Genomic DNA, 24,591 nt, shown 5'->3' with positions numbered 1-24,591 from the left:
TTGTTGGGTTTCTTTTCTGAACTGTAATTAAAACCACTAAATTTGGTGGGGTGCCTGGGTGGCTCAGTCGGTTAAGTGGCTGGCAGACTCTTGGTTTCAGCTCAGGTCAGGATCTCAAGGTCATGGGATCAGCCCCATGTTGGGCTCTGAGCTCAGTGGGGAGTCTGCTTACCTCCCTCTCCCTTTGCCCCTCCCCCCTCCTCTTTCTCTCTCTCTCTCAAATAAATAAGTAAATCTTTAAAAAAAAAACCCTAAATTTGCAGTAGATTTAAAGTCATGGATATTTGGGAATAATAACCATCTGAGGCATGTCAGAGCCCCATAAAAAACTCCTCTCCCTTCAAATGGGTAACCTGTTTTCTCTTCTTCCAATAATTGACTTTCTAAATGTCACACATAAATTGACAAAAACAAAGCTTAAACCTAAGGTTGAGAGATTCTACATCTTTCTTCAAACCAGAAGCTTCACTTTACACTTTCTGAAGCTTTTCTTCTTTTTTGTGGTGCCCTTCTATGTATCTGGATGACATTATAAGACGGATTTATAGTCCTGATTTAGGCACATCCCAGTACATCATAAATTTTCAAAATACATTGATCAAAATAAAATCTTAACTCACTTTATTGTCTTTAAAAACCATATTCTACACAGCTTTTTTTAGGATGGGGAAGAATCTTTTGGAAAACTGAAAGCAATTTTCGAAAAATGTAAGCAATATAAAAAGTTTGACATTTATAACTCAGATTAAGACTCCTAGTAAATGCTCACCTAATGTAAGGCATAGCTTATTCACATGAAGTTATTCACATGCAGTTATAGCTAAAGTAGAAAAAGAGCAATCCTGAGCTTGCATTTTATTATGAGGATACAGACATCTCTTCTCCCGCCTTGCCTGAAAAGGCCATGCAGTGGACTCACGGTTTTGGCAGAAAGCCTCATCAGACCCATCAGGACACTGCTCCACTCCATCACAAGCCAGGGTGATGTCAATGCAACAGCCATCATCACAGAAGAAGTGGTAGCGTGAGCAAACCTTCAAGCACCCTGTTTACAAACAGTCTCAGGTCACGGAAGCGTGGGAAAGTCAACATTTCACTGCATTCTAGTCACAAAGACTAAATGTACCATGAAATGCTTTGGGGTATAGAGACGCAAATAATGGGGAAACACCCAGTAGTGTTAGCTGGAGCAACATGTTTCGAGAAAGTGAAGGATGTCTCCTTGACCTCCTGGCTTAATTCTGAGGCATCACCACGGGCTCTTCTCTCAGGGCCATTCTCCAGGCCAACCCTGCGTAAGAGGTGGGAGCAGGGAAGCAGCAGTTCTGGTCTTCTCCATCCAGCCCTGGGTTTGCTCCCTCAGGGGTCTCCCTCTGCATTCCTTTGTTCAGCCCGTCAGCTCTGTGGGCAGCCTAACACTCTTACCTGGCCATGTTCTATTAGAGACACCATTTTATGTCTCGCTATGTCTCGCATTCTTGTTTCCTAAGTAATAATTTTTACAGAGATTAACTTTCTACTACTGAACCCTATTTGCTGACTACCATACATCCTTGGTGTTATAAAGAATAAACAAAATCTTTAGTTACCAGCTGATATGAATTTATTTTCTTCAAATAACGAAATTGTCTCCCTTTTGGAGCCGTTAGGGGTTTTTAATCTACAGTGTAATTCATAGGAGCTACTTGTATTTTCTTGAAAGGCATTCCCCCACTCCAGATTAAGCCAACTTTACCAGACTTAGCTATACAACAACTGGGTGACTTTGACACTGGTTAATGCAGTGTAAAGGTTATCAGGCTAGAAGTAGCTCTTAAGGAACTCCATAATTTTCCAGGGACAGAAGAAACTAACAATTCTCTCAGGACATGGGAGAGTAGTAGATAATGATATTCTACTGAAACAAATGGTTGAGCATAGTATACAAGCCCAAGCGAAATCTTGGATACATACTCCATTGGGAAGCAGTTAAATTAGGTCCTGGGAAAGGAGTCCCTCTGGGTACAAGGCAGTTTGAAAATACCTTGATCCAGGAAGAAGAAGAGAAGAAGTGGTGGTAGAAGCTCCTGAGAAAGAAGAGGAAGCAAAGAGCCTCAGCGATGACTGAGACTTTGGGCCCAGAGAGGGGAATCTGCTTCTGTTCCAGGAAAGGAGCTTAGAGGAAAAGTGAAGGGGATCTGGGGTTACCCTGAATACCAAGTAGGATATAGCTATTGCTCACATTTTTAAGTTCATGACATAAAAATCCTGAATATCTCAAGGTTTTTCTCATTCATTGGTAGTTTTGGAGACAGACTGGTATCTGTAACTTATCCATTTATTTCTAGATTAGTGGTCTCTAATTCTTTTTGACCACGCATCTGATCAACACATATAGTATTGTATACTATGTGTGTAGTGTAGTAAACACACAGCTCCATCTATAAATAATATGCATGTACGACTATACTAACATATTAAACATGTTGTAAAATATACTAAAAATGTAAAGGAGATTAAAAATTACTAAAAATGCAAGTTCAGGTGTCTTCTTTTCCATCCCAAAAATGTCGATCTCTGGGGGATCCTCTTTGGAGACCACTAACCTAGATCATATTAGAAGTTTTTGTTGGCTTGGCATTTGAAGAGGTTATCTTCCCCCAAGCTTGAAAACATGCAGCCTCTATACCCAGAGTCAACCACATTATTATCACATAACCAGGGGGACATGCTTGTCTGCTTCCCCCAGAAAATGCACCCTTGGTTACCATGAGAGCTGGGTTATTAACTGCAAGACCACTATATATATAACAGAAGGGAGAGAAACACCTCTCTAGCCCCACTTCTGGTTTTCAATGTCTCTATGTGGTGTGTTTTATTACTTTAATTCATAGTATGTTATTCCAGTCTAGCCAGAGAGTGATTCCAGATAGCAGTTAATAACACAGCCATTCTTTTTTATTTTCTATATGAAGTTACATACATAACAGCTATATCCAAGTGGCCTTTCAGTAATCAAAAGTGATTCACGTAACTTTCTGCCACTTTGAATACATTTTATTATCATCTCGGAGAAAGGCCAGAAATGTACAACTGGTCATTTACCTTTGGAGCCCTGGAAAATTGGTCTGAGTAAATAAGCCAGGCTGGTGCAGCGTTAATCAGTGGCTTAGACCTACACTTACATCCCTTCCTCCCCCCAGGCACCTTGGTTGTACAGAAGCAATCCCTTTCCAACTTCTGTAGGGATAGCAGGGTATTCCTGCCTTCTTCCCATGAGCTCTTTCCTCCAAGAATCAGCACGTGACTCGCTCCTTGCCCAGGTGAGCCCTGGATCCCAGGGGGACAGCTGTCTGGGCTCAGCGGTCCTGCACAGGGAGTGAGTGGCTGGAGCCGAGCCCGTGTTTCCAATGGCCCTGGTGCATGCCCAGCACGCCAAGGTACCCCCAAATGTTTTCTTTTTTCCAAGTTTTTTTTTTTTTTTTAAGTAATCTCTCTACCCAGTGTGGGGCTGAAACCCACGACCCCGAGATCAAGAGTCACACACTCTTCCAACTGAACCAGCCAGGTGCCCCTCAAAACTGTTCTGAGTAACTTTCTGGCTGTCCCTAGGAGCTGCACTAAGTCAGCGGCCCTGCTGGCATCTGGGCTGGATCAGAATCCTGGCCCGGACGCTCCTCGTGCTTGCTGTCAGGGCTTCAGAGGGCAGCGGTGGGCAGGAGCTTGGTGCCAGCCAGTCCCCGGGCAGACACCCTCCTTCCTCACAGGACGCTGGAACCTTGGCTGGACGGGGAGTCAGCCAACCAAATTCGGAATGCTGCTTGTGTTCTCTGTCCCTGCGGAAGGCAAATTATCAAGGTTGCCAAGTTCTCAGGATTCTAAAATCTCACTTTGTTTCCCATATGCACATTGACCTATGTCGGATGGAAGACAAGATTGGTGACATACAGGCATTTTCCAATCTTTTACACTTATTCTTCCAGCTGCTGGCTTAATTACCATCTAATTACTGAGTTGTCAGGGATGGCAAAGACATGCTGTGGGTTTACTAGAGCCGAGGCTAGCGACTGTGAAGGCTCGCTACGTGGGGCCGGGGCCGGGTCTGTGCAGCATACCACCGTCCGCCCGGTGCCTAGCACAGCTCCTGGGAGAGAGCCCCGAGTTCCTGCAGACACAGAGTAGCTGCGGACCGAAGGGCAAGACCCTCAGATACACACTTATCTCTGCACTTCTCCAGAAGTGAGTTGTGGGGGGGTTCCCTCTGCAATACCTCTATATTTTTAGTGCTCTCAAGTTCAATATGTATATTTCTTAAACTTGATGAGCTAATCTTAGAAACGTAGATGTTTGGGAAAGTAAGAAACACAGATAAATGAGGAGGGCGAGTTTATATTGTGCAACAGATTATGAGAACAATCGCATCTATGTAAAGCTATATTATGAGAGTATCTGCGTGATGTGTCCATGAAAAATTTTAAATAGTCCTTTTAAACTGACACATGCACAATTTAAAAGGACTATTAAATTTTTAAATTTTAATTTGTTTTAAATACGCTTCTTAGCTGCACTCTCTGAACATACATATCAAATAGACCGCCTTTCTTTGAACAAGATCCTCTCCTAAAAAAACCACATGATTGTCTTTTGTGAAAACGAGTCAGGAAAGATGAAGAATCTATAGGGTCGTGTGGCTCACACAGTCTATTCTCATCCCCTGGAGCCTCCTCCACCCCAATCCAACAGTGCCATGAAGCCCAAAATGTAATGGAGCCTATTTTTGTTGTCATATTTTTAGAAAAGACTCTTATTTAACAACAACCAAAAACAGAATGGAAGAGGGGCGCCTGGGTGGCTCAGTTGGTTAAGCGACCGACTCCTGATCTCAGCTCAGGTCTTGATCTCAGTGTGTGAGTTCAAGCCTGTGTTGAGCTCCATGCTGGGCGTGGAGTCTACTTAAAAAAAAGAAAAAAAAGAAAGAATGGAAGAGCCCATGAGATGCAGTCAGAATATAAAATGCCAGTGTAATACCATTCTTCTGTGAATAGCTGGTATCTACCAGGCACCGTGAATGCAAGGGAAGGACCTTCCCCTCACCTCCCCCGGAGAAGGCCGCGGGGAGCACCGTCACCGAGACGCTGTCGGAGCTTCTCTGCCCGGCGGTGTCCGTCACCGTGAGCTGAAAGGTGTATGTTCCCTCTTGTAAGTGGGACAGCTTCAGGGTTCCTGACTGAGGTACCTGACACCCAAACAGGAAACAGCACATTTAGTTAAGAGAGCTGCGGCATGGGGTCCAGCGTCATCCATTATCCCTGGAGTAGTCCCAAGACTCGCCTCTCCACTCCTGGTCCAAGGATGTGAAATACTAAATCATACACTATTTTGGCAGTTTGCCCCACTTGGAATTCACGATCCTCAGTGTTATCTGGGCTGACACTATCCTTGACTGACAATCCTTCACTTGTCCTTAGCAACCACTGTTCCCACCCTGTAACTCCTCCAAGCTCCACACTCGATACCTGGTGTCTTCCTTCTCAGCAGATGACGTCATCTGCTTTGAGAAGAAAATCAGGACTCTAATTATGGCCGCGAGTATGGCTCCTGCACTCACCCCTTGCTGGGAATGCCCCTCTATCTGTACCTGGCATCACCTCCTTTCCCCCACCCGTAAGATGAGCTGTCCTGCCTGCACTCCAGGCCAATGCTCCATTCAGGCCCTGACCTCTTTGCTCTCTGCCCTCAGAACACTGACCCATCAAGTAACTTCTCTTTCAAATGGCTCTGCTATCACTATGCTCAAGTTACTCTTGACCTAAAAACAAACAAAACAACAGCAAGTAAAACACCCTCCACTCCAAGATCTTCTCCAGCCATAAATCATATCTCCTTTCCATTTCAACTTACCTTTTCAAAACCTGGTTCATGTTGCACTTGCTGCTTCCATTCGCTCGTTTCCCATTTATTCTTTATCCCACCCATCTGCTTTCTTTCCTCACCATCCCCTTGAAACTGCTGGTAAAACTCACTAACAGATCTAGCAAAGGTCACCGGGTTGTCAAGGTCAGCGCTACTCGCTAGCCTCACCTTGCACCAGCTCCCCTCCACTGGCCCTCTTACTGTACTTTATAATGTGGCCACTCCTGGGTTCTGGAACTCCCGACTTCCCGGGCTTCTGTTTCTGTGTCTGAGTTTCCCCAACTATTCCTTGCTGATCACCCTCATGGACTTCACTTCTGCTCACTTCCTAAACCCAGGGCCCCATCTTGATCCTCTATTCTTCTCATGCAACTTTTCTTTTTTAAATCTTTTTTTTTTTTTTTTTTTAGATTTTATTTATTTTTGTGAGAGAGAGAGAGAAAGAGAGCATGAGCGGGGGAGAGGGGGCAGAGGGAGAAGCAGACTCCCTGCTGAGCAGGGAACCCGATGTGGGACTTGATCCTGGGACCCCAGGATCATGACCTGGGCTGAAGGCAGACACTTTACCAACTGAGCCACCCAGGCGCCCATCTCATGCCACTTTTCAAGGAGCCTCCTGCTCATGGCAAGAGCAATAGCTTCTGAGGCTCAGTTCTACGTTGTGATTTTGGGAGTCATTTTTGGATGCTCAATCCAACTACTATATATTTTCAGCCCTCCCAAAGATACTATAATGGTTTAATATCCTATTTTTCTAGGAAAAATCCCTTTTTGCTTAAGTGAACTAGTCTGGATATCGGCTACAAATGAATTCTGACCATTACACGGTTTATTACAGGGATGCATCAACGGACTTGAAAGTACAGAGAGTTGCTGCCCTGTTAGAACTATCAGCTGCTGGTTTGTATTCATGAAATCCTAGAATTGAGATTCCTGCACATGACCCCGGCTTCGAGGCTTTGTCAGGACTATGTACACACACAAGCAGAACGCTTTACAATCACTCAGAGACAATGTAAGGAGATACAGCTGTTGCCACACTTTAGGCTGCTCAGGAATCAATCACCAGAGCTCCTGTTAAGCACAGATTTCCCAGCCCAGCCTCAGAGTCTGAGTCAGAGGGTCTGAGCGTGGGATCTGGGAATCTGAACGTAACAGGCACACACAGATGATACAATGGAAGAAAATGAGTGAAGTGGTTAAGAGTGGAGCCTGGCATCCAACAGAGCTGGGTTGGAATGCCAGGTCCAACCATGTGCCAACTATGTGACCTTGTACAAGTCACTTAGCCTACTTAAGTCTCAGTTTCTTTATCTGTGAAATGAAGTAATAATGGCACCTATCTTATAAGTATCAAATGAGATAGCTGTGTAAAAAGAGCTTAATATAGGGCTTACATAGAATTATAAATATATATCAAAAGAGCTCGAAACATAGTAAATGCTTAGATATATCCATTATCTCCCTTGGTTAGTTCTCATCTCAAGCTGAGTCACCCAGTTTTTATAGACAGGGAAATGAAATCTCAATAATGTGACTCTCACTCACTGAGATGGTGGCAGAATTGAGACCTCCAGATGTAAAACCGGCTATGAGCAGTCCCATCGCTCCCCCTGCAAAAGCTGTAGGCTGGACATCTGGCAAAGAAGACCACCCGTCCTTTGTGGTTTATTTCAAAGAGATGTTAAGCAGTTTTCACTGCCATGTGGTTACATGAACTTCAGGCCCAGCTACACTAAGAGAATATCAAACAGGGTTCACTTCTAGGAGAATTAAAACACTACCCGAGGGGCATGCAGAGAGAAAGCTGAAGATGACAAGCTAATTGCAGAGTCTGGGGTGGGCAACTGATCCTCAGAAACAAGGGGGTGCTGCGATGTCTGAGAACATCAGAGATTCAGATGAGTAGGATTTAAAATGAGACAAGAACTATGGTTTGGGACCGCAGGGTCGTATTGAACGCCTGTTGTCTTTTACATCCCATCCAATCCGTCAGGAAGTCCTGTTGGCTCTACTTTAAAAACACATCCAGGGGCACCTGGGTGACTCAGTCAGTGGGGCGTCAGACTCTTGATTTCCGCTCAGGTCATGATCTCAGGGTCATGAGAACAAGCCCCACAACGGGTCTGCTTGGGGTTATCTCCCTCTCCTTCTGCCCAACCCCCCCCCCCCCTTACATGCTCTCTCTAAATAAATAACATCTTTTTTTAAAAATCCAGAATTTAACCACTTCTCATCACGTCCACCGTCACTGTCACCACCTTGCTCTGAGCCCAGTCTGGTCTGAGCCCACCCTGTCTCTAGCCTGAGTCACTGCAGTGGTCAAGAGATTTGCACTCCAGTGGGATTGGAGCCCGACATCCTTTTCTTCCGGAAACTTCCCCTCCCACCTTTGTCCACATGATTGTAAGATAAGTGTCAGTTATGACTTCTCCCTATGGCTATAGGAGTGTGAGGCTGAACCAAGGAGAGTCAATGTCTGCAAGGGGCAGGAGGTGGTAAGCCTGGTGCAGTTGGTGGACTCTCACTCTCTCCAGCTCTGGCTCAGAATCAGGCGGGCCTTGCTAGGTGGCAGCAATGTAATAGGTAAGACCACTACTTATTGCTTCTTGGGACACACGGATACATGGTGGCAGATGATGACCACACTGAGCCCTACAGCATTGAGTAAGGTGCTACAAGGGAGAGAAGCTGTCCTAGCTGGTTTGCCTGAATGCAGACAAGACCTAAGACTGCAGAAAGCCAACAGCTGAGGGCTTTATTGCCTAGGGACTTGAGAGGAGAGGGTAGACTATAGGCTTGCACAGAATGAGATTTGTAAGGTCAGGGTGACCCTGAGTGGGGCCATAGGAGTGAGGTGGAGGTGAAGTTAATGGAGATTTTAAGAGACTGGGGAGGCCCTGAAGCAAGGGATCTAGATGGGCCATCTACGTGGACACTATTATCACCCCGGCCTGTGCCTAATCTCTCTGGGTGTCAACATTCAACACACTAGTATCAAACTGAAACTCTGAGGACCTGGGGTTTGTTTGGGAAGCCTCTTTTCAGTGCTGGGGCTGGAAGGACAGAGCATCCCCTAAGAGGTCATCATCCACCTGGGCTTTGGATGCCTCTCTCTGCCTTCCTAGGCACCTCCTTTCTGATGTCGGAAACACTGATCCAGATCCAGACCATGGTGATAACCTTCAAAGTCCTGGGTGAGCTTAAATTTAGATCTATTCAGATTAATATCCCTTCCTCGACCCCTTTTATTCATTTAGCTAACAAAGGGTGTCTTTCCTTGAAATCAGATATTTAGAATATTTAGAACAGTAAGATGGATATTTTCCCTTCAAGCCCCAGGTAATCCTTCTGGACATCTTCTCATATTTATATGACATTGGAAAGGATTTAAAGTATTTTACAAACATTTCCTAAGTGTTAGGGTAAAAAACATATATAGGAGAAAGAGAATAAGACAAACGTTCTCATTGTTCCTGCCAAGGGAACAGGACATTTCCTGAGAACATGAATCCATTTTCTTGACACCTGGCCATAATGCAGAGTTTCTACAGACAAAAGATTAGTACTGCTTCCTTCTTGTTTCTTCTCCTACTGCCCTTCTCTCCTTCCTAAACTAGGAAAGATCAATATTGGTATCTCGGTTTGGCAAGATGTGGGTAAAATGGGTAAAGTGTACACAAGATCTCTCTGTATTATTTTTCTCTTTTCTTCATTTATTTTAGAGAGAGAGAGAGAATGAGCAGGGGGAAGGGCAGAGAGGGAGGGAGAGAGAGAATCTCAAGCAGACTGCTCAGTGTGGAGCCTGACACGGGACTTGATCTCACAACCCTGAGATCACGACCTGAGCCAAAACCAAGAGTAGAATGCTCAACCACCTGAGCCACCCAGGTGCCCCTCTTTTTTCTTTTTTTTTAAGTAATCCCTACACCCAACGTGGGGCTCAAACTTACAATCCCAAGATCAAAAGTTCATGCTCTACCAGCCAGGCACTCCTCTCTGTATTATTTCTTAGAAAAGTAAAAGTATGTTACTATACAGACCACTGGGCAAATGGCCAACTGTCCTCTGGGAAAAGCCAAACCCGATTCTCATTTTGAATGGATTCTGATTTTATGGCCCTAGGTCACCATACTGAGAGGATACACACTTTAAATACTATCAGGCATGCCCAAAATTTTTGCACTATAGAATGTGGATCTTTTCAAACTGAAAAGTTCTAGTCAATATAATTTTATAAGTCCTATTTGTCCAAATATTAAGGTTATAGAGACATGTACCACAGGGCCCTCATCTGCGAAGTCTTCTCTGACTTCCCTCAACTAGATTATAATCTCTCCTTCTCTGAATTCTAGTAGCATTTTATCTACATTCTTTTACAGTCTTGCCCTTTCTACTTGGTATTATTGTTATTTAGGTGCACATCTAATATCCTCAACTGGTGTCAAGTTACTTGAGGGCAATATCCCTTACAACTTTTTCACAGTGCCTTACTCCCTTGCTCCTTGCCTTGAAGAGGCCCTTATAATTTTTTGTTTATATACAAGTGAGTAAATCTATTCTGTTAGTAGTTCAGCTAAACTATCGGTCAAAAGAGACCAGTATTTATATCTCAAGATGTTTAGAATTCACCGTAATAGTTACCTCTCCTGGAGTGCTCATGTTATGCTCCTTGGTACACTAAGCGCTTTATTTGCGTTTTCCCATTTTGATCCCTTACTGAAACTCTTATCAGGTGGTATTATCCTCTTTACAATTGAGGAAGCTAAGGCTTAAATAATGAAACAATTTTCCCAAGTTCACCCTGCTAGGGAATTGGCAAAACTGGGTTTGAGTCCAGGTCATTTGACTCCAAATTCCATACGCACAGCAGTTCCAGAATCCTACCTCTCTGTCAGCCCAGGAAGGCCTTCCAAGGTCCTTATTCCAAGAACCATTTCTTAGAAAGAACCCAGGCACAGTTTCTATACAGACTGGCCAGCTGTAATGCTCTAAAAAAATCAGGTTGAAGCCCCATCTGACTGGAAGCACAGATAGATTGCAGACCCCTGGGGTTCTGGAAGCCTACTGTGCTGTCAATTTATTGTCTGAGAAGTTGTGTGTTTGTTTCTGAACAGGCAAAGAACTTCAAAGCTTCTGCCCTTACTGGAATAGAGCTTTCCTAACTCAATTTACCCAGATTTACTTTTCATGAATTATGCACTTTTTTCCCCCAGAGAGATTATTTTTCAACATTTCCGTATAAGTAATTTTCTTAAAGAAAAAAATGCAATTAAATATTCAAGGCCTTGAGGGTTGTGTAAAAAGAATTCATACGTAAGTGAGGGTAGGCTACATTTAAGCTCGTGGTCAACACTGAAACACAACAGCTATGAATTATTACCCTATATAGGCAAATAAAGCGCTTAGCGTACCACAGAGCATAACATGAGCACTCCAGGAGAGGTTACTATTACGGTGATATTTACTTCTCTTCTTCTGCTTTTGCTCTCATTCCCAGGAAACACCTAGACCCTCTGGCTTTCTCAGTGTCAAAATGGCTCCTTCTTAAAGTCCTTTTTGGCCTCAGACCAGAGTCTGAAAGTTTGCCTCTTTGGTCATTTGAGGAGGGAGGTTTTGTTCCCTGTTAAAGTCCTTTTGTGCACTGGTGAGCACATGGAGTGAGTCTTGGTGGTTTGGGTTTCCTTAGGAGAATCTCTGAAAGAATATTACCCAGGCAGCAACACAGTCTTGCCTGGGTATAAGACAAGGCTGTCAAGAATTGTGTGAACACCATCAAAGGAAAAATGATCTCATAATAAATTGAATAATATCATCATGTTTGAATGTCTACTGTGTTTGGCTCATGGCTCCGGGGGCCTTACCTGCACCACCTTGTTTAACCCCAATAATAAACGCCTTGACAGGAGGACTCCTTATTTTCATCTTGCAAATGGCTTAAGCCATCTGTCTCACAGATAGGAAGTGGTAGAGCTGGGATTCAAAAACCACAGCATAAAGTAGGTGCTCTGTTAGAATTCTTACCTGTTTGCTCTCTTTCATTTATGACAAATTGACTCACTTGAAGGAGGAAGGAAATAGGTTAAGTGTGATATGAAACTTTCTCAGGTACCCAATTACCACTTTTCTCTTCTTTTTTTTAAATTTAGAAACAATCTTCCCCCCATCACTCCCCCCAACCAAAGGCCTAGAATATCTGAGATAACTTTTATTAAAGTGATTTACAATTTGTTTTTATTTTTAAAAAGATTTTATTTATTTATTTGTCAGAGAGAGAGAGAGAGAGAGAGAGGCAGGCAGAAGGAGATGCAGGCTCCCTGCTGAGCAAGGAGCCTGATGTGGGACTTGATCCCAGGACCCTGGGATCATGACCTGAGCCAAAGGCAGACGCTTAACTGACTGAGCCACCCAGGCATCCCTTACATTTTGTTTTTATGAAGACTAGAAATTGTCCAATAGCCAAGAAATAATAATAGGTTATGTGTGCTTAGGATCTCCTTTGACGAGGTGCAAAGAAATTGTCCGACAACACTCACCGGCTCTCTGTAAATAGCTGTATGAGCCCAGAGTGCTGAGCAATGTTGTTCTGCCCATCGTGCTAGGAAGGATGATACAGATTTGGGGGCTAGAAGAACACTTTTGGAAAGGTTAGCTGAGCAACCAATTACTTAAAAAAAAATTAATTAATTAGTAAGTATTATTAGAATCCTAATAAGTATATGCATAGTTCTAAGCTTTGGGAGAGAAAGGGAAAAAATGATCAAGAAAGGAATAAAGGAAGGAGGGTGGGAAGAAGGAGAAAAGGGAGACAGGGCCCCTCTGTCAGGGAAACCCGTCTTCAGCTCATCGTTCCTTCTCTCACTGAAAAGACTTCTACAGGAATCTTTCATTATTGTTAGAATTCTGTTGTGATACTATAGATTTTATGTATTTCTTTGGCCTGTTATCAATGAGGATGTGGAGAAAACAACAGATACAGTTAGTGTTTAATCTTTCAAGACCACGGTAAGTTCTCTGGAATCTCTTGGTTAAACAACTGCAGGCTGCCTTGAAAATCCTGCTCCCTAAAGTTTTATAGTCTTTTGGTAGGTTTTTAAACCACCGCCTTACCATGTAATAATTCGTTCCTTTTGTGAGCATTTTCAGTATTGACCCAAATTACATCCCAGGAAGTCTGACTGAGGAGAAGTGACCAAATGGCTCCTCTACAAGGAGACAGTGCAATTTGAAATTCAAAAATTATTTTGTGCCCTCTTGCCCTATGTCAAAAAAGTCAATTATTGTTTCTATTTATGTTCCTTTTCCAGAAACTTCTTCTCTAAGGCTGAATTATAAAATACCATTTTTTAAAAGGTTTATTTGAGGGGGGAGGGGCAGAGGGTGAGAATCTCAAGCAGACTCCCTGCTAAGTGTGCAGACCCATGTGGGGCTCGGATCTCACCACCCTAAGATCGTGATCTGAGCTGAAATCAAGAGTCAGAGGCTTGAGGGTGACCAGGTGGCTCGGTTGGTTAAACGTCTGCCTTTGGCTCAGGTCATGATCCCAGGGTCCTGGGATCGAGCCCCACACCGGGCTTCAGCCCCACACCGGGCTCCCTGCTCAGCAGGAAGCCTGCTTCTCCCTCTCCCACTCCCTCTGCCGCTCCCCCTGCTTGTGTTCTCTCCTTCTCTCTCTCAAATAAATAAAATCTTAAAAAAAAAAAAAGAGTCACAGGCTTAACCAGCTAAGCCACCCAGGTGTCCCTATAAAATACCATTTTATGGTATTAAAAATGAGACTAAGGGGGAGACCTCACATAGACCATCCAGTGTAACTTGGATTTTATCAAGAAGGACCCACGTTCCTGTTTGCTTCAGTTTTTCTCTGTGCATGAGCAGGGGGAGGGGCAGAGCTGGAGGAAGGGGGAAAAAGAATCTTGAGCAGACATCATGTTCTCAGGGGAAAGCCTGACCAATGAGTGCTCCTGAGGGGTGGGGATGGTCAAGGGACATAAGAACAAGTGTATCGCACACTGGGATTTAACTTAACTGCTTTGCTATGCTAGCCTATAATCGCTCTTCCCCCATTCCCAACAACCTTTCAACTGAGCCCTGTTTTACAGCTGGAAGGACTGAATTAAGATTCCAGTCAACTGGATCCCATTCTCAGAAAAACAAAACAAAGCCCAAACAAACAAACAAACAAACAAAAAACTGACTTAAGCATTCCAATTTTCCAGTCAGAAACTTGGGGGTGTGGGGACACCTGGCTGGCTCAGTTGGAAGAACACCAACTCTTGATCACTGCGTGGTGAGCTGGAGCCCCATGCTGAGTATAGAGATTAATAAATAACACAAATAAGCTAAAAAAAAAAAAGGAAATTTTGGGGTGTAAAATCCGCTGCCCAAGTGAAAGGGATCAGTGAGATGGTCCCTGAAGGATGTTAATTACTGTTAAAGGAACATTCTCAAAATGTTAAAACTATGGCTCTCACACAAATCTAATATGAACATGAGTCAAAGATTTTATTTAATTCATTAATTAAAGAGAAAACCAATAAGACATTCCATAGATTCAAAGGAGAATCTGAGGGGCCCCTGGGTGGCTCAGCGGTTAAGCATGGGACTCTTGATTTCAGCTCAGGTCATGATCTTGGTCCTGAGATGGAGCCTGTGTTAAGCTGTGCACTCAGAGCGGAGTCGGCTTGTCTCTCTCCCTTTGTTCCTCGCCCTACTTGCTCTCTGTCTCTCATAAAAATATAATCTTTAAAAAAACAAACAAACAAAAGACAAAGGAGAATCTGAGGAACAGACAGAAATAAGCAGCCATGAATGTTTAAATGAAGTTGCTAGGAGATGCAAAGCTGAAACAAGTTTCCTATTAGTAGTGATTAGGCACCAACATACGTGGATTAATAGATTAATACCCATGGGTGTTAAAATATCATACTTGAAATCCACTTTTCCACAGGGCGGAAGTCAATTGCATCTCTATATGAAACAATTTATTTGCATTTCTATGGACAAGAATCATTTGCATTACAATCTGTTTTCTACAATCTATAAATGCTAACCTTGAAGGACCTGCTCTGCAGCATTTCACTGAAAGGTACTCAGTAATCTCTTGCCACTTCAAAGTCTTTAATGATGTTTTATTATAATTTTAATCCACAAAGTAGGGATGTGCCCGCTTGTGAGGTTGTTCTGAGGATTACAGATAGGTCTAAACCGCCTGGATGGCTCAATCAATGACAGCTTTGTTATGATGAAGTCAGAGTAGGATGAGAATTTACTTTTGCGGGCATTCATGAATGTACACCATTATAAGACAGTCACAGTTTGGTAGCAAATGGCTCTCTTATTGCAGATTTTGTCACTTAGATTATGGCTGTATAACTTTAGATCTATCTGCCAGCACATTATACACTTGACAGGCGAATTGGTCCACATTTCCCTCTTGATGGCAGAGCAGTCAGACCTAAAAGCCCATGAGAAATGCCTAATTTTGTTAGGCCTTTTAGATATCTTCAATAAATTAAATACTGAATCATCAGCATTATTTTTATTCAGCACTCAAATATGCAATTCATTGCTTACAGAATAAAGCTTTTAGTAGCAAATAGACAAAGCTAGATGATAATGGAGGCAGATTTATAGCTGCTTAAACAAATATGTCCCAGAAGTGCCAATTACCAGTCAGTGTCCATCTCAAGGGAGCTCTCTAGTGGTATGATCAATGGCTTGTCTGTGTACCTTTCCTGATCAACCTTAGTTCTCAAAGATTAAATAAAGATATATTAATTTTGCAGCTGACACAATGCATCGAAGGATAATAAATATGCTGGATGATACTCAAATTTCAAAATTATTTCTGTTGTAGGTGAAAACCAAAAGGCTGAGCTGTAAAAAGGATAAACATAAGGTCCTGCACTCAGGTTCAATAAATCAATTATATAAACACAGGATGAAGAGGCCATCAGGGCAGCAGTCCGTGCAGAAAGATGAAGCAGGGTTTGGGTCATCCTGCTACTGGAAAACTCAACATGAAATCTATTGTGTGAAGCAGCCACTAAAATAGTTTATGTAAATTGAGCTTCACTAGTAGAAGTAGAGACAATGTCTGGATCACAGGAGGTGATAGTCTGTGTGAGGAAGAACCACAGTTTCATATGGGGTTCATAAGGGTGTCAGATTTTTTTTTAAGATTTTATTTATTTATTTCAGAGAGGGAGAGAAACACAGCACAAGCAGAGGAAAGGGCAGAGGGAGAGGGAGAAGTAGACTCCCCGCTGAGCAGGGAGCCTGATGGGAGACTCGATCCCAGGACCCCAGGATCATGACCTGAGCCGAAGGCAAATGCTTAATTGACTGAGTCACCCAGGCACCCCAGGATGTCAGATTTTAAGAAGGGCCTGGAAGAATCTGAGAAAATCCAGAAGAGGCTGGATGGTAAGTGGGACCCTCTGAAAATCAATTTATGAGGAACATCTGAAAGACTGGGAGTGTTGAGTTCTGAGAAGAGCATTCCAAGTGGTTGACATTCATTTTTCTTTTTAAGATTTTATTTATTTATTTGAGAGAGAGAGAGACAAAGATAGAAACAGAGCATGAGCAGGGAGGAGAGGGAGAAGCAGGCTCCCTTCTGAGCAGGGAGCCCGATGTGGGGCTCCATCCCAGGACCCTGAGATCGTGACCTGAGCCAAGGCAGATACTTAACTGACTGAGCCACCCAGGCGCCCCTCATTTTTTTTTTTTTTCCAAAACTTAAGTGGCTGATAAATAGAATAAAAAGATGTATTCAGTGCTTTTCCAAAGAGATCGAGCACGGTGCACAGTAGTAATAGGAGGCATATCCTGTTGGCCTAATAATTAGAGCTGATGAAAGCTGTTACAGGACATGACGTGAAGTAGTGAGCTTTCATCTCTGGAAATACCAGGCAGAGAGTGGACAACCACTGGAAGGGGCTCCTAGATGGATGGGGGCTGGGTAAGACGCTCATCAAGGGTCCAGGCAAATCAAAGACTACATAATAATTGAGTAAATAAAGAACACAAATCAGTCTTGAAGGACTGGCTGATTATTGTTTTTGTTCCAAAAGAATATAAATCAGTGCTTCCCCACAGAGGGAAGACCCTGTGAAGACACAGGAAGTAGTCGACAGCCAACTGGGAGGCCTTAGAAAAAACCAGCCCTGCTGACACTTTGATCTTGGACCTCCAGCCTCCAGGACAGTGAGAGCTTTCTGTTGGTTAAGCCATCCAGTCTGTGCTAGTTTGTTATAGCAGCCCCAGCAGACCAATACAGACTTTTTCCTCCTCCTCCAACTAACGTGGTTAATTAAGCCAGAAAATACTCCCATCTAGGAAGGATCCTGACAGAGTTAATTGGAAGCCACTTGCCTCACAACTCAAGATACCCTGTGTTGATCCCTCAATTCCATTTCTAGGTATTTCTTTAAAGTAAACAAAACACTAACTTGAAAAGATATATGCACTCCCCCATGTTCATTGCAGCATTCTTTACAATAGCCAAGATAAAGAAACAACCTAAGTGTTCACTGATGGATGAATGGATAAAGAAAAATGGGGTATATACATATATTTAGCTATAAAAAGGAATTTTGCCATTTGTGACAGCATGGAGGGACCTTGAGGGTATTATGCTGAGTGAAATAACTCAGACAGAGAAAGGCAAATGCCGTATGATCTCACTCATATGTGGAATCTAAACAGAAAACTTGAGCTCATATATACAGAGAACAGATGGGGAGCTGCAAGAAGCAGGGTGTGAGGGGTGGGTGAAATTGGTAAAGTGGGGTCAAAAGGTACAAACTTCCAGTTATAAAATAAATAAGTCATGGGATATAATGTAAAGCATGGTGGCTATAGTTAATAATACTGTACTGTATATTTGAAAGTCACTGAGAGTAAATCTTTAAAAAAAAGTTTTTAAGGCTTCCTTAAAAAAAAAGTTCTTATCACAGGAAATGTGTTACTATGTGAGATAGCAGATCTTAACTAGGCTTATTATGGTGATCATTTCACAATATGTATAGATGTCGAGTCATTATGTTGTTCTTCTGGAACTAATATAATGTTTTTTAATAGCTCAATTAATAAAAAACAAAATAACAGAAAGACTCCTGGGTGTAGGCAGCCACTGGGAGAGTGACTCATTCCGTCTGTAGCAATTCCGATCAGCCCACATAAGCCTGATGAACATCAGCAGGGAGGGCACCAACAGGGACACTTGCCCTCACTGACTGACTCAGTTATCTCAAGCAGGCCTCATTGCCAGATGAGGTGGTTGCTTTCTGGATCCTGTGAAGAATTGGTTTATTCTTTTTTTTTTTTTTAGATTTTATTTATTTATTTGACAGACAGCGAGAGAGGGAACACAAGCAGGGGGAGGGGCAGAGGGAGAGGGAGAAGCAGGCTCTCTGCTGAGCAGGGAGCCCAATGCGGGGCTTGATCCCAGGCTCGATCCCGGGACCCCAGGATCATGACCTGAGCCGAAGGCAGTCGCTTAACCGACTGAGCCACCCAGGCTCCCCGAATTGGTTTATTCTATTGTTATCTTTATATTCCTTCGTATTTTTCAAATTTTCTACCTGGACCTTGAGCTAAGGAAAGAAGGAATAAGAAAATTTAAAAAGAAGGAATAAGAAAATTTAAAAAGTAAAAAAAGGCAAAAAAAAAAAATTTAAAAAGTAATCTGAGTCATTAAAACAAAGCCTGAGTCTTTTCCCTTGAAGTGTTTTGCCAAAAAAGCAGCAAGAACAAGAGTAAGCTTCAAAACAAAGGATCAGAATCACTGTTTACTCAGTAGAAAAGTAAATTCATATAATAAACCACTTTTTCAGCTATCACTTTTGTGCGTTCTCCATTTTATACCTCTTCTGCTAGCTTACAGATATTTTGGGAACAGGAGTAGAAGAACATTATGAGCAGTCACCTCATGGAAATATTTGCAGTCATTACAATGAATCATGAATTACCTTCATGTCCACTGATGGGTCACCCTGCAGCAGTGTCCACTCATACCGGACAATGGCGTGGTCATCTGTGCTCTCACGGCCGTCCAAAACCACCCCATCTGTAGGTAGATGCAAGACCACATCCTGCCCGGCCTTGCTAAGTGGGGGCTCATCTTTTTCTGTAAAAGAAAATCAATTATTCACAAGAGAGATGAGGCCCTATTTTTTTTATAATTTATTTAAAGAAGTATCTTGTTTGCTAGAATAGATGTAGTCCAGTGAACAACTACTAAGAGAATGTATAGCAACTAAAGTTATTTTCTTATTGATTTTCATCATATTCTCTTTACATAATAAACAACAGCAACAAATTAGGAATATGGACTTTAACACATGCAGAAGAGGAGGTGTGGTGTATCAGCTAGTAGCAGCAGCTACCACAAGCTTGTGCGTACTAGGCTATCCAATCTGGAGTAGTACTTTTATTCTCTAGAGTCAAATATTCATTTAATTCATAAATAATTTTAGTTCAAAGTTCTATTAAATGAATTTATCAAAAAAGAACTTCTGAAACACATTTAAAAAAAAAACCCGCCTCTGATATAGATTTTTTTTTTCTTATCCTCAAGTTTTTAAAATAGAAGTGATATTAAGTATTCAATGCGTAGGAGACTAAATTAAAGTTAAGGCAAGTTCTTGGATTCACACAAAATAAAACTCACTTAGAAATTTTCCGGAATACAATTTTTCATCTAGGAAAATAGAAAACATTCACAGGTTCTAACAACTAATTTTTATTTTTTAATTCTTTTTTTTTTTAAGATCTTATTTATTTGACAGAGAGAGAGCACAAGCAGGGGGAGCGGCAGGCGAGGGAGAGGGAGAAGCAGGCTCCCTGGGGAGCAGGGAGCCCGATGCGGGGCTCAATCCCAGGACCCTGGGACCATCACCAGAGCTGGAGGCAGGTGCTTCACCGACTGAGCCTCCCCCAGGTGCCCCTAACAACTAACTTTTATAACAGAAGCTGGCACAGAGTTTCTGTATGATAGCAAACAAGTATGTGTTTACCTTTGATCTGGAATGGTACTAAATAATTCAAGGCTGAGGTGAAGTAGTGTTCACTAACTACTAATCTTTAACTGATAGTCGATGGATAGGAGAAGCTGCATACAGAAAACATTTCTAAGAGCAGAGTTGTGAATATTTTATTGATTTAAGCTTATTAGTAAACTTACCCAAATGCACTTTTATATTAAAGAAACTAAGTAATATAACTGGGGGGGGAATCTATAGGTTCTTATAATCTATCCTTTTTGGCTGCCACTATTTCCTCCCTCCTCCCATGCCAAAGCTCTGCCCAAATTCTGGCCTGGATTTGTTCTTCCTTAACTTTCTCTGGATGACGTTGCTGAGACAGGGCTCTCTTCCTGCAGAGCCCCGGTGGCTTCCCAAGCAAACCTCTGAGGGCCAACCCAGATATCCCAGGGCCTGAGGCTAGCAGCAATCCTATTTGTCACTAGGCAACAAAGGTCCTTTCTCTTGATACACTACAGCTAAAATGACTTTCCTGAAATTCTAGTCTGATTGGGTCATTTCCCTGCTTAAGAAAAACCCTTCAACAAATTACCATGACCTTGCAGATGTTGAGAGACCTGCTCGTCCAGCCCTATCTTCTCATCTACTGATGCTCCCAATATACCCAGAAACCCAGAATTTCTGTAAGGGGCTGGCAGCTCTTAGAGCTGTGGCTTTTCTGAATGAGAATGCTGCTGGTAGCCTCAAAAAGAGATGGCTTTTTTTATGAGCCTATTTACAGGGAATAAGCACACTTGCTATTGCCGATGGTTCCATTTGTCTATTGAGAAGATGAGTCCCATTTGCTGTTGTTGTTTTGTTTTTTTAAAGACTTATTTATTTGAGAAGGGGGGCTGGGGGAGGGGCAGAGGGAGAGGAAAGAGAGTCTTTGAGCAGACTCCGTGCTGAGAGTGGAGCTGGATGGAGCTGGATGTGGGGCTTGATCCCATGACTCTGAGATCATGACCTGAGCCGAAATTAAGAGTCGGAATGCCTGACTGCACCACCCAGGCGCCCTAAGATGAGTCCCATTTTTATAGTCATTTAAAACAATGAGGACTAGGGGGCGCCTGGGTGGCTCAGTCGTTAAGCGTCTGCCTTCGGCTCAGGTCATGATCCCAGGGTCCTGGGATCGAGCCCCGCATCAGGTTCCCTGCTCTGCGGGAAGCCTGCTTCTCCCTCTCCCACTCCCCCTGCTTGTATTCCCTCTCTCGCTGTGTCTCTCTCTGTCAAATCAATAAATAAAATCTTAAAAAAAAAACAACAATGAGGACTAATAACTCAGACTGAAATAAGCCACACAAGCAACCTTTGCCTAAGAAGAAATTTGTTCTGCCTTTTCCATCTCTGAGCAAAGACCTAGGGTCTGAGGTCTTTATTCTGCTTCTCTCAGGTAAGGAAAGAGGTGACAATTTCATTACTAATAAGCCATTTTACAGAGTGTTACAGAGAACTTTCTTTTGGCTCTGGAAGTTTCATTGCTTTCCACACAATGCTTTACCACTTTATAATTCTGGAAATTATCTTATAATTCACAGTAATACATTATAGTTAGCAACTATCTGCATGAAAATTTACTTTAAAATACTTTTTGTAAGTAAACAAACTAAAATATGCCTATATGATATAAACAACAATGAATGCATGTTATATTTTTAAGCTCTCAAAGATGTAACCCCAAAGACTTAAGATGGAAAAATCAGGTAAGTTCTGAAATATCTCACGTAATTACAAAACTAATTAATCCTGCCTTTCCTGGAAGAAGAAAAAAAATCATTGTTTTAGTTGTTTACTTTTCTGTAGGTAAGCTTTAAGATGTGATTTATGAACACAGCGAAACCTTCATATCTTCCACATTGATCACTGTTGTAACTGAAATAAAAGAGATACATTTCCTCCTCAGTTTAAGTCCAGGTAAATTATGCTGTGAAATGTATTCTGAAATAAGCCAGAGCTTATCTACCCAGGAACAGGTCTTAAAAATAAACAACAAGAGGAAAGGAGTATGCTATCATTTAAAAGTATGTGGCTTGCTGGGGCACCTGTCTGGCTCAGTTGGTGGAGCATGGGACTCTTGATCTCAGGGCTGTTGAGTTTGAGCCCCAGGTTGGGTGTGGAGATTACTTAAAATCTTTAAGGGGCGCCTGGATGGTTCAGCCGGTTAAGTGTCTGACTCTTGATTTCGGCTCAGGCCATGATCTCAGGGTCGTGAGATGGAGACCAGCATGGAGCTCTGCACAGGGCGTTGAGGCTGCTTGAGATTTTCTCTCTCTGCCCCTTCCCCCCGCCGCCCCGTCTCTAAATAAATAAATTAATTAAAAAAAACCTCGACTTGCTGATAAAGAACAAGATAAAGGTAAATTTGAGGGACGCCTGGGTGGCTCAGTCGGTTAATTATCTGCCTTCGGCTCAGGTCACGATCCCGGGGTCCTAGGATCGAGTCTCTCATTGGGATCCTTGCTCGGCAAAGAGCCTGCTTCTCCCTCTGCCTGCCGCTCCCCCTGCTTGTGCTCTCTCTCTCTCTGGCAAATAAATAAATAAAATCTTGTAAAAAAAGGTAAATTTGAATTTTCATCATAAAAATAATAAATCAATGTTAAGTACTATAGGAACACTGATTTCTTTTGAAAACTAAACACACTTGGTCAGAGCTACAGAGGCAAAATAAGACTCATACCAATTCTGATGAAGCATATCAAGTTAAAACACTTTATACAGATAAGAATATTGTTAAGTAACCTGATTTATAACACACTGCTGTGAAAGGAGCCTTAATAACAAGGAGGTTCTGGAATCTGGATCCGTACTGTGTGGGCACAAAGGATATAGTGGCGGTTGAGAAACTAGCAGAGACTCCTAAAGTCTGGACACAGAAGTGGGGCCTGCCTAAGGGAAGAGGCTTAGATACTGTGTCAAAATCCATGTGGTTGGTTTATTCGTTTTTGTGGTTTTCTTTTTTCATTGTGTGTTCCTCCTAATTGTAACACTTCAGGAAAAGATTATTCACAATCCCAATATGATTATCATCATTTTTGGTGTGTACCGTTATAGTTTTTCTCTACATGAGCTGATGATAATAAGTAAGAGCTGCCATTTATTGGGTGATTTCTTTGTACCAGGCACCAGGCTAAGTGCTTGTGAGCCTTAATGTCACTCAACTTTCACAAATCTCTGAGGGAGGGAGGTATTATCATCTGCATCAGACTCATGAGGAAATGAGAGTCAGATGCTTAGTTGCCTAAGATGATACAAATGATAAATTTGTCAGTTCGGATGTCAGCCCAGATCTTTCTAAACATACTTTGGGCGTCCCCAAAGTGTACCCAGTTATAGGAAATAGAAATTTATATCCTGAATTAGCCTACTAACTCATTAATATGTTCTATTTATTGATATTTATTCATATATTCTAGTATTGCCCATGTAACTCCATAAACTTCACAGTTGCCATTTTAATTTTAGCCTCTGCTATTGGACATATACTTTATCAATTTTTTCACCATTATAAATAATGCCACAATAAATTTTCTTGCTCCTACTTTTTCTTTAGCATGGACCACTTTCCCATAAAAATATCTCAGAACGAATGACCATTTTAATGGTCTCTGCTATATATTTCCTGGGAGACACTTGGACACGGCTCCACAACTCATGTGTGGCAAGGCTTTTTTGGGCAGTTTACTTTCTCTCACAGAGCCTTCTAGTACACTGGGGATTATAACAGAACCTAGATCTTTGGCTGTTGTGAGGAGAGTGAGTTCATGTGTCGAAGCACCTTATAATAATGTCTAGCACCAAACTCAGTCAGTGGCCGCAACAAACACGGCTGATGGGTTCTGCTATAAATTCCACCTGCCCCCTCATCATTTCACGAGGCTTCTATTCACCTCAAATGGCCCCCTGACTAATTCTCTGCAAGAGCTTTTCTAAATGATATTCAGGCTCAGTTAGCCTCCAACTCTGTATACTCACAAGAGTTGGAAAAAGAGGCAATGCAAGAAGGAATAACGTGCAAGTTTCAGAAGCATAAAGAGCTTCAAGAGGTTAAGCACCTAAGCAAGGCAAGGCAGACACAGTGCATGTGGGCAGGTAACCTTTGCCCTAGCTGCAAATAAGGGTACCTCGGGACCTGAGCTACACCCTTCTACATGTTGCTGGGGATCTGAGGTGTGAGTATGACAGTGTTTTCCAGAAGGAGGACCAAGCCCTGTGGTCACCCATTTTTATCCCTAACATCTACATAATTGAATTCCCAAATACCCCCTAGGGAGGGGAATGGCAATGAAGGAAGCGGAAGAAAAGTGACTCAGAAACTCCTACTAGTAAACCTAAGTTTTTTTTTTTTAATTTCCATGAGAATATTCTTTCCTTATTTTCCTTTTGATTTCCCCTAGCTTATAAGAAAGCTTCCTTTGGTGATGTTGGTTTCCTCCAGATGTGCAGTGAGAACAAGAGAAAGGGATTTTGTTTCTTCACTGCTGGGATTTTTTTAGTCCATGTTTGAGCAAAGAGGAAGGATGTGTGTGTAACAGCCATGGGGCAGGCTCAGGGATGCTGGCGGAGGTCCAAGTGAAAGTGTCTCTTGCTTTTGCTTCAGGGAGAAAACTCTGGGGTTCTTCCCAATGTCTGCCTCAGGGCTGAACAGTCCCAGGGTGACTTTTGATGTCTG

General features: G+C 42.5%; 1 protein-coding gene across 2 annotated transcripts in view; it reads right to left on the bottom strand.

Annotated features, from left to right (window-relative positions):
• Nucleotides 1–24,591, bottom strand: part of LRP11 (LDL receptor related protein 11) — a 46,523-nt gene that overhangs the window by 19,990 nt on the left and 1,942 nt on the right. For both annotated transcript variants that reach the window (XM_027603446.2, XM_027603445.2), the window contains exons 2-4: nt 18,870–19,027; nt 5,074–5,215; nt 920–1,045 (exon numbers count right to left, since the gene is read on the bottom strand). In XM_027603446.2, the coding sequence (XP_027459247.2) occupies nt 920–1,045; nt 5,074–5,215; nt 18,870–19,027 (426 nt within the window). The remainder of the gene's footprint in view (nt 1–919; nt 1,046–5,073; nt 5,216–18,869; nt 19,028–24,591) is intronic.

This window comes from Zalophus californianus, chromosome 7 (genome assembly GCF_009762305.2).
Source record: "Zalophus californianus isolate mZalCal1 chromosome 7, mZalCal1.pri.v2, whole genome shotgun sequence".
Lineage (NCBI taxonomy): Eukaryota > Metazoa > Chordata > Mammalia > Carnivora > Otariidae > Zalophus > Zalophus californianus.
This window is presented reverse-complemented; position numbering and strand designations above follow the sequence as displayed.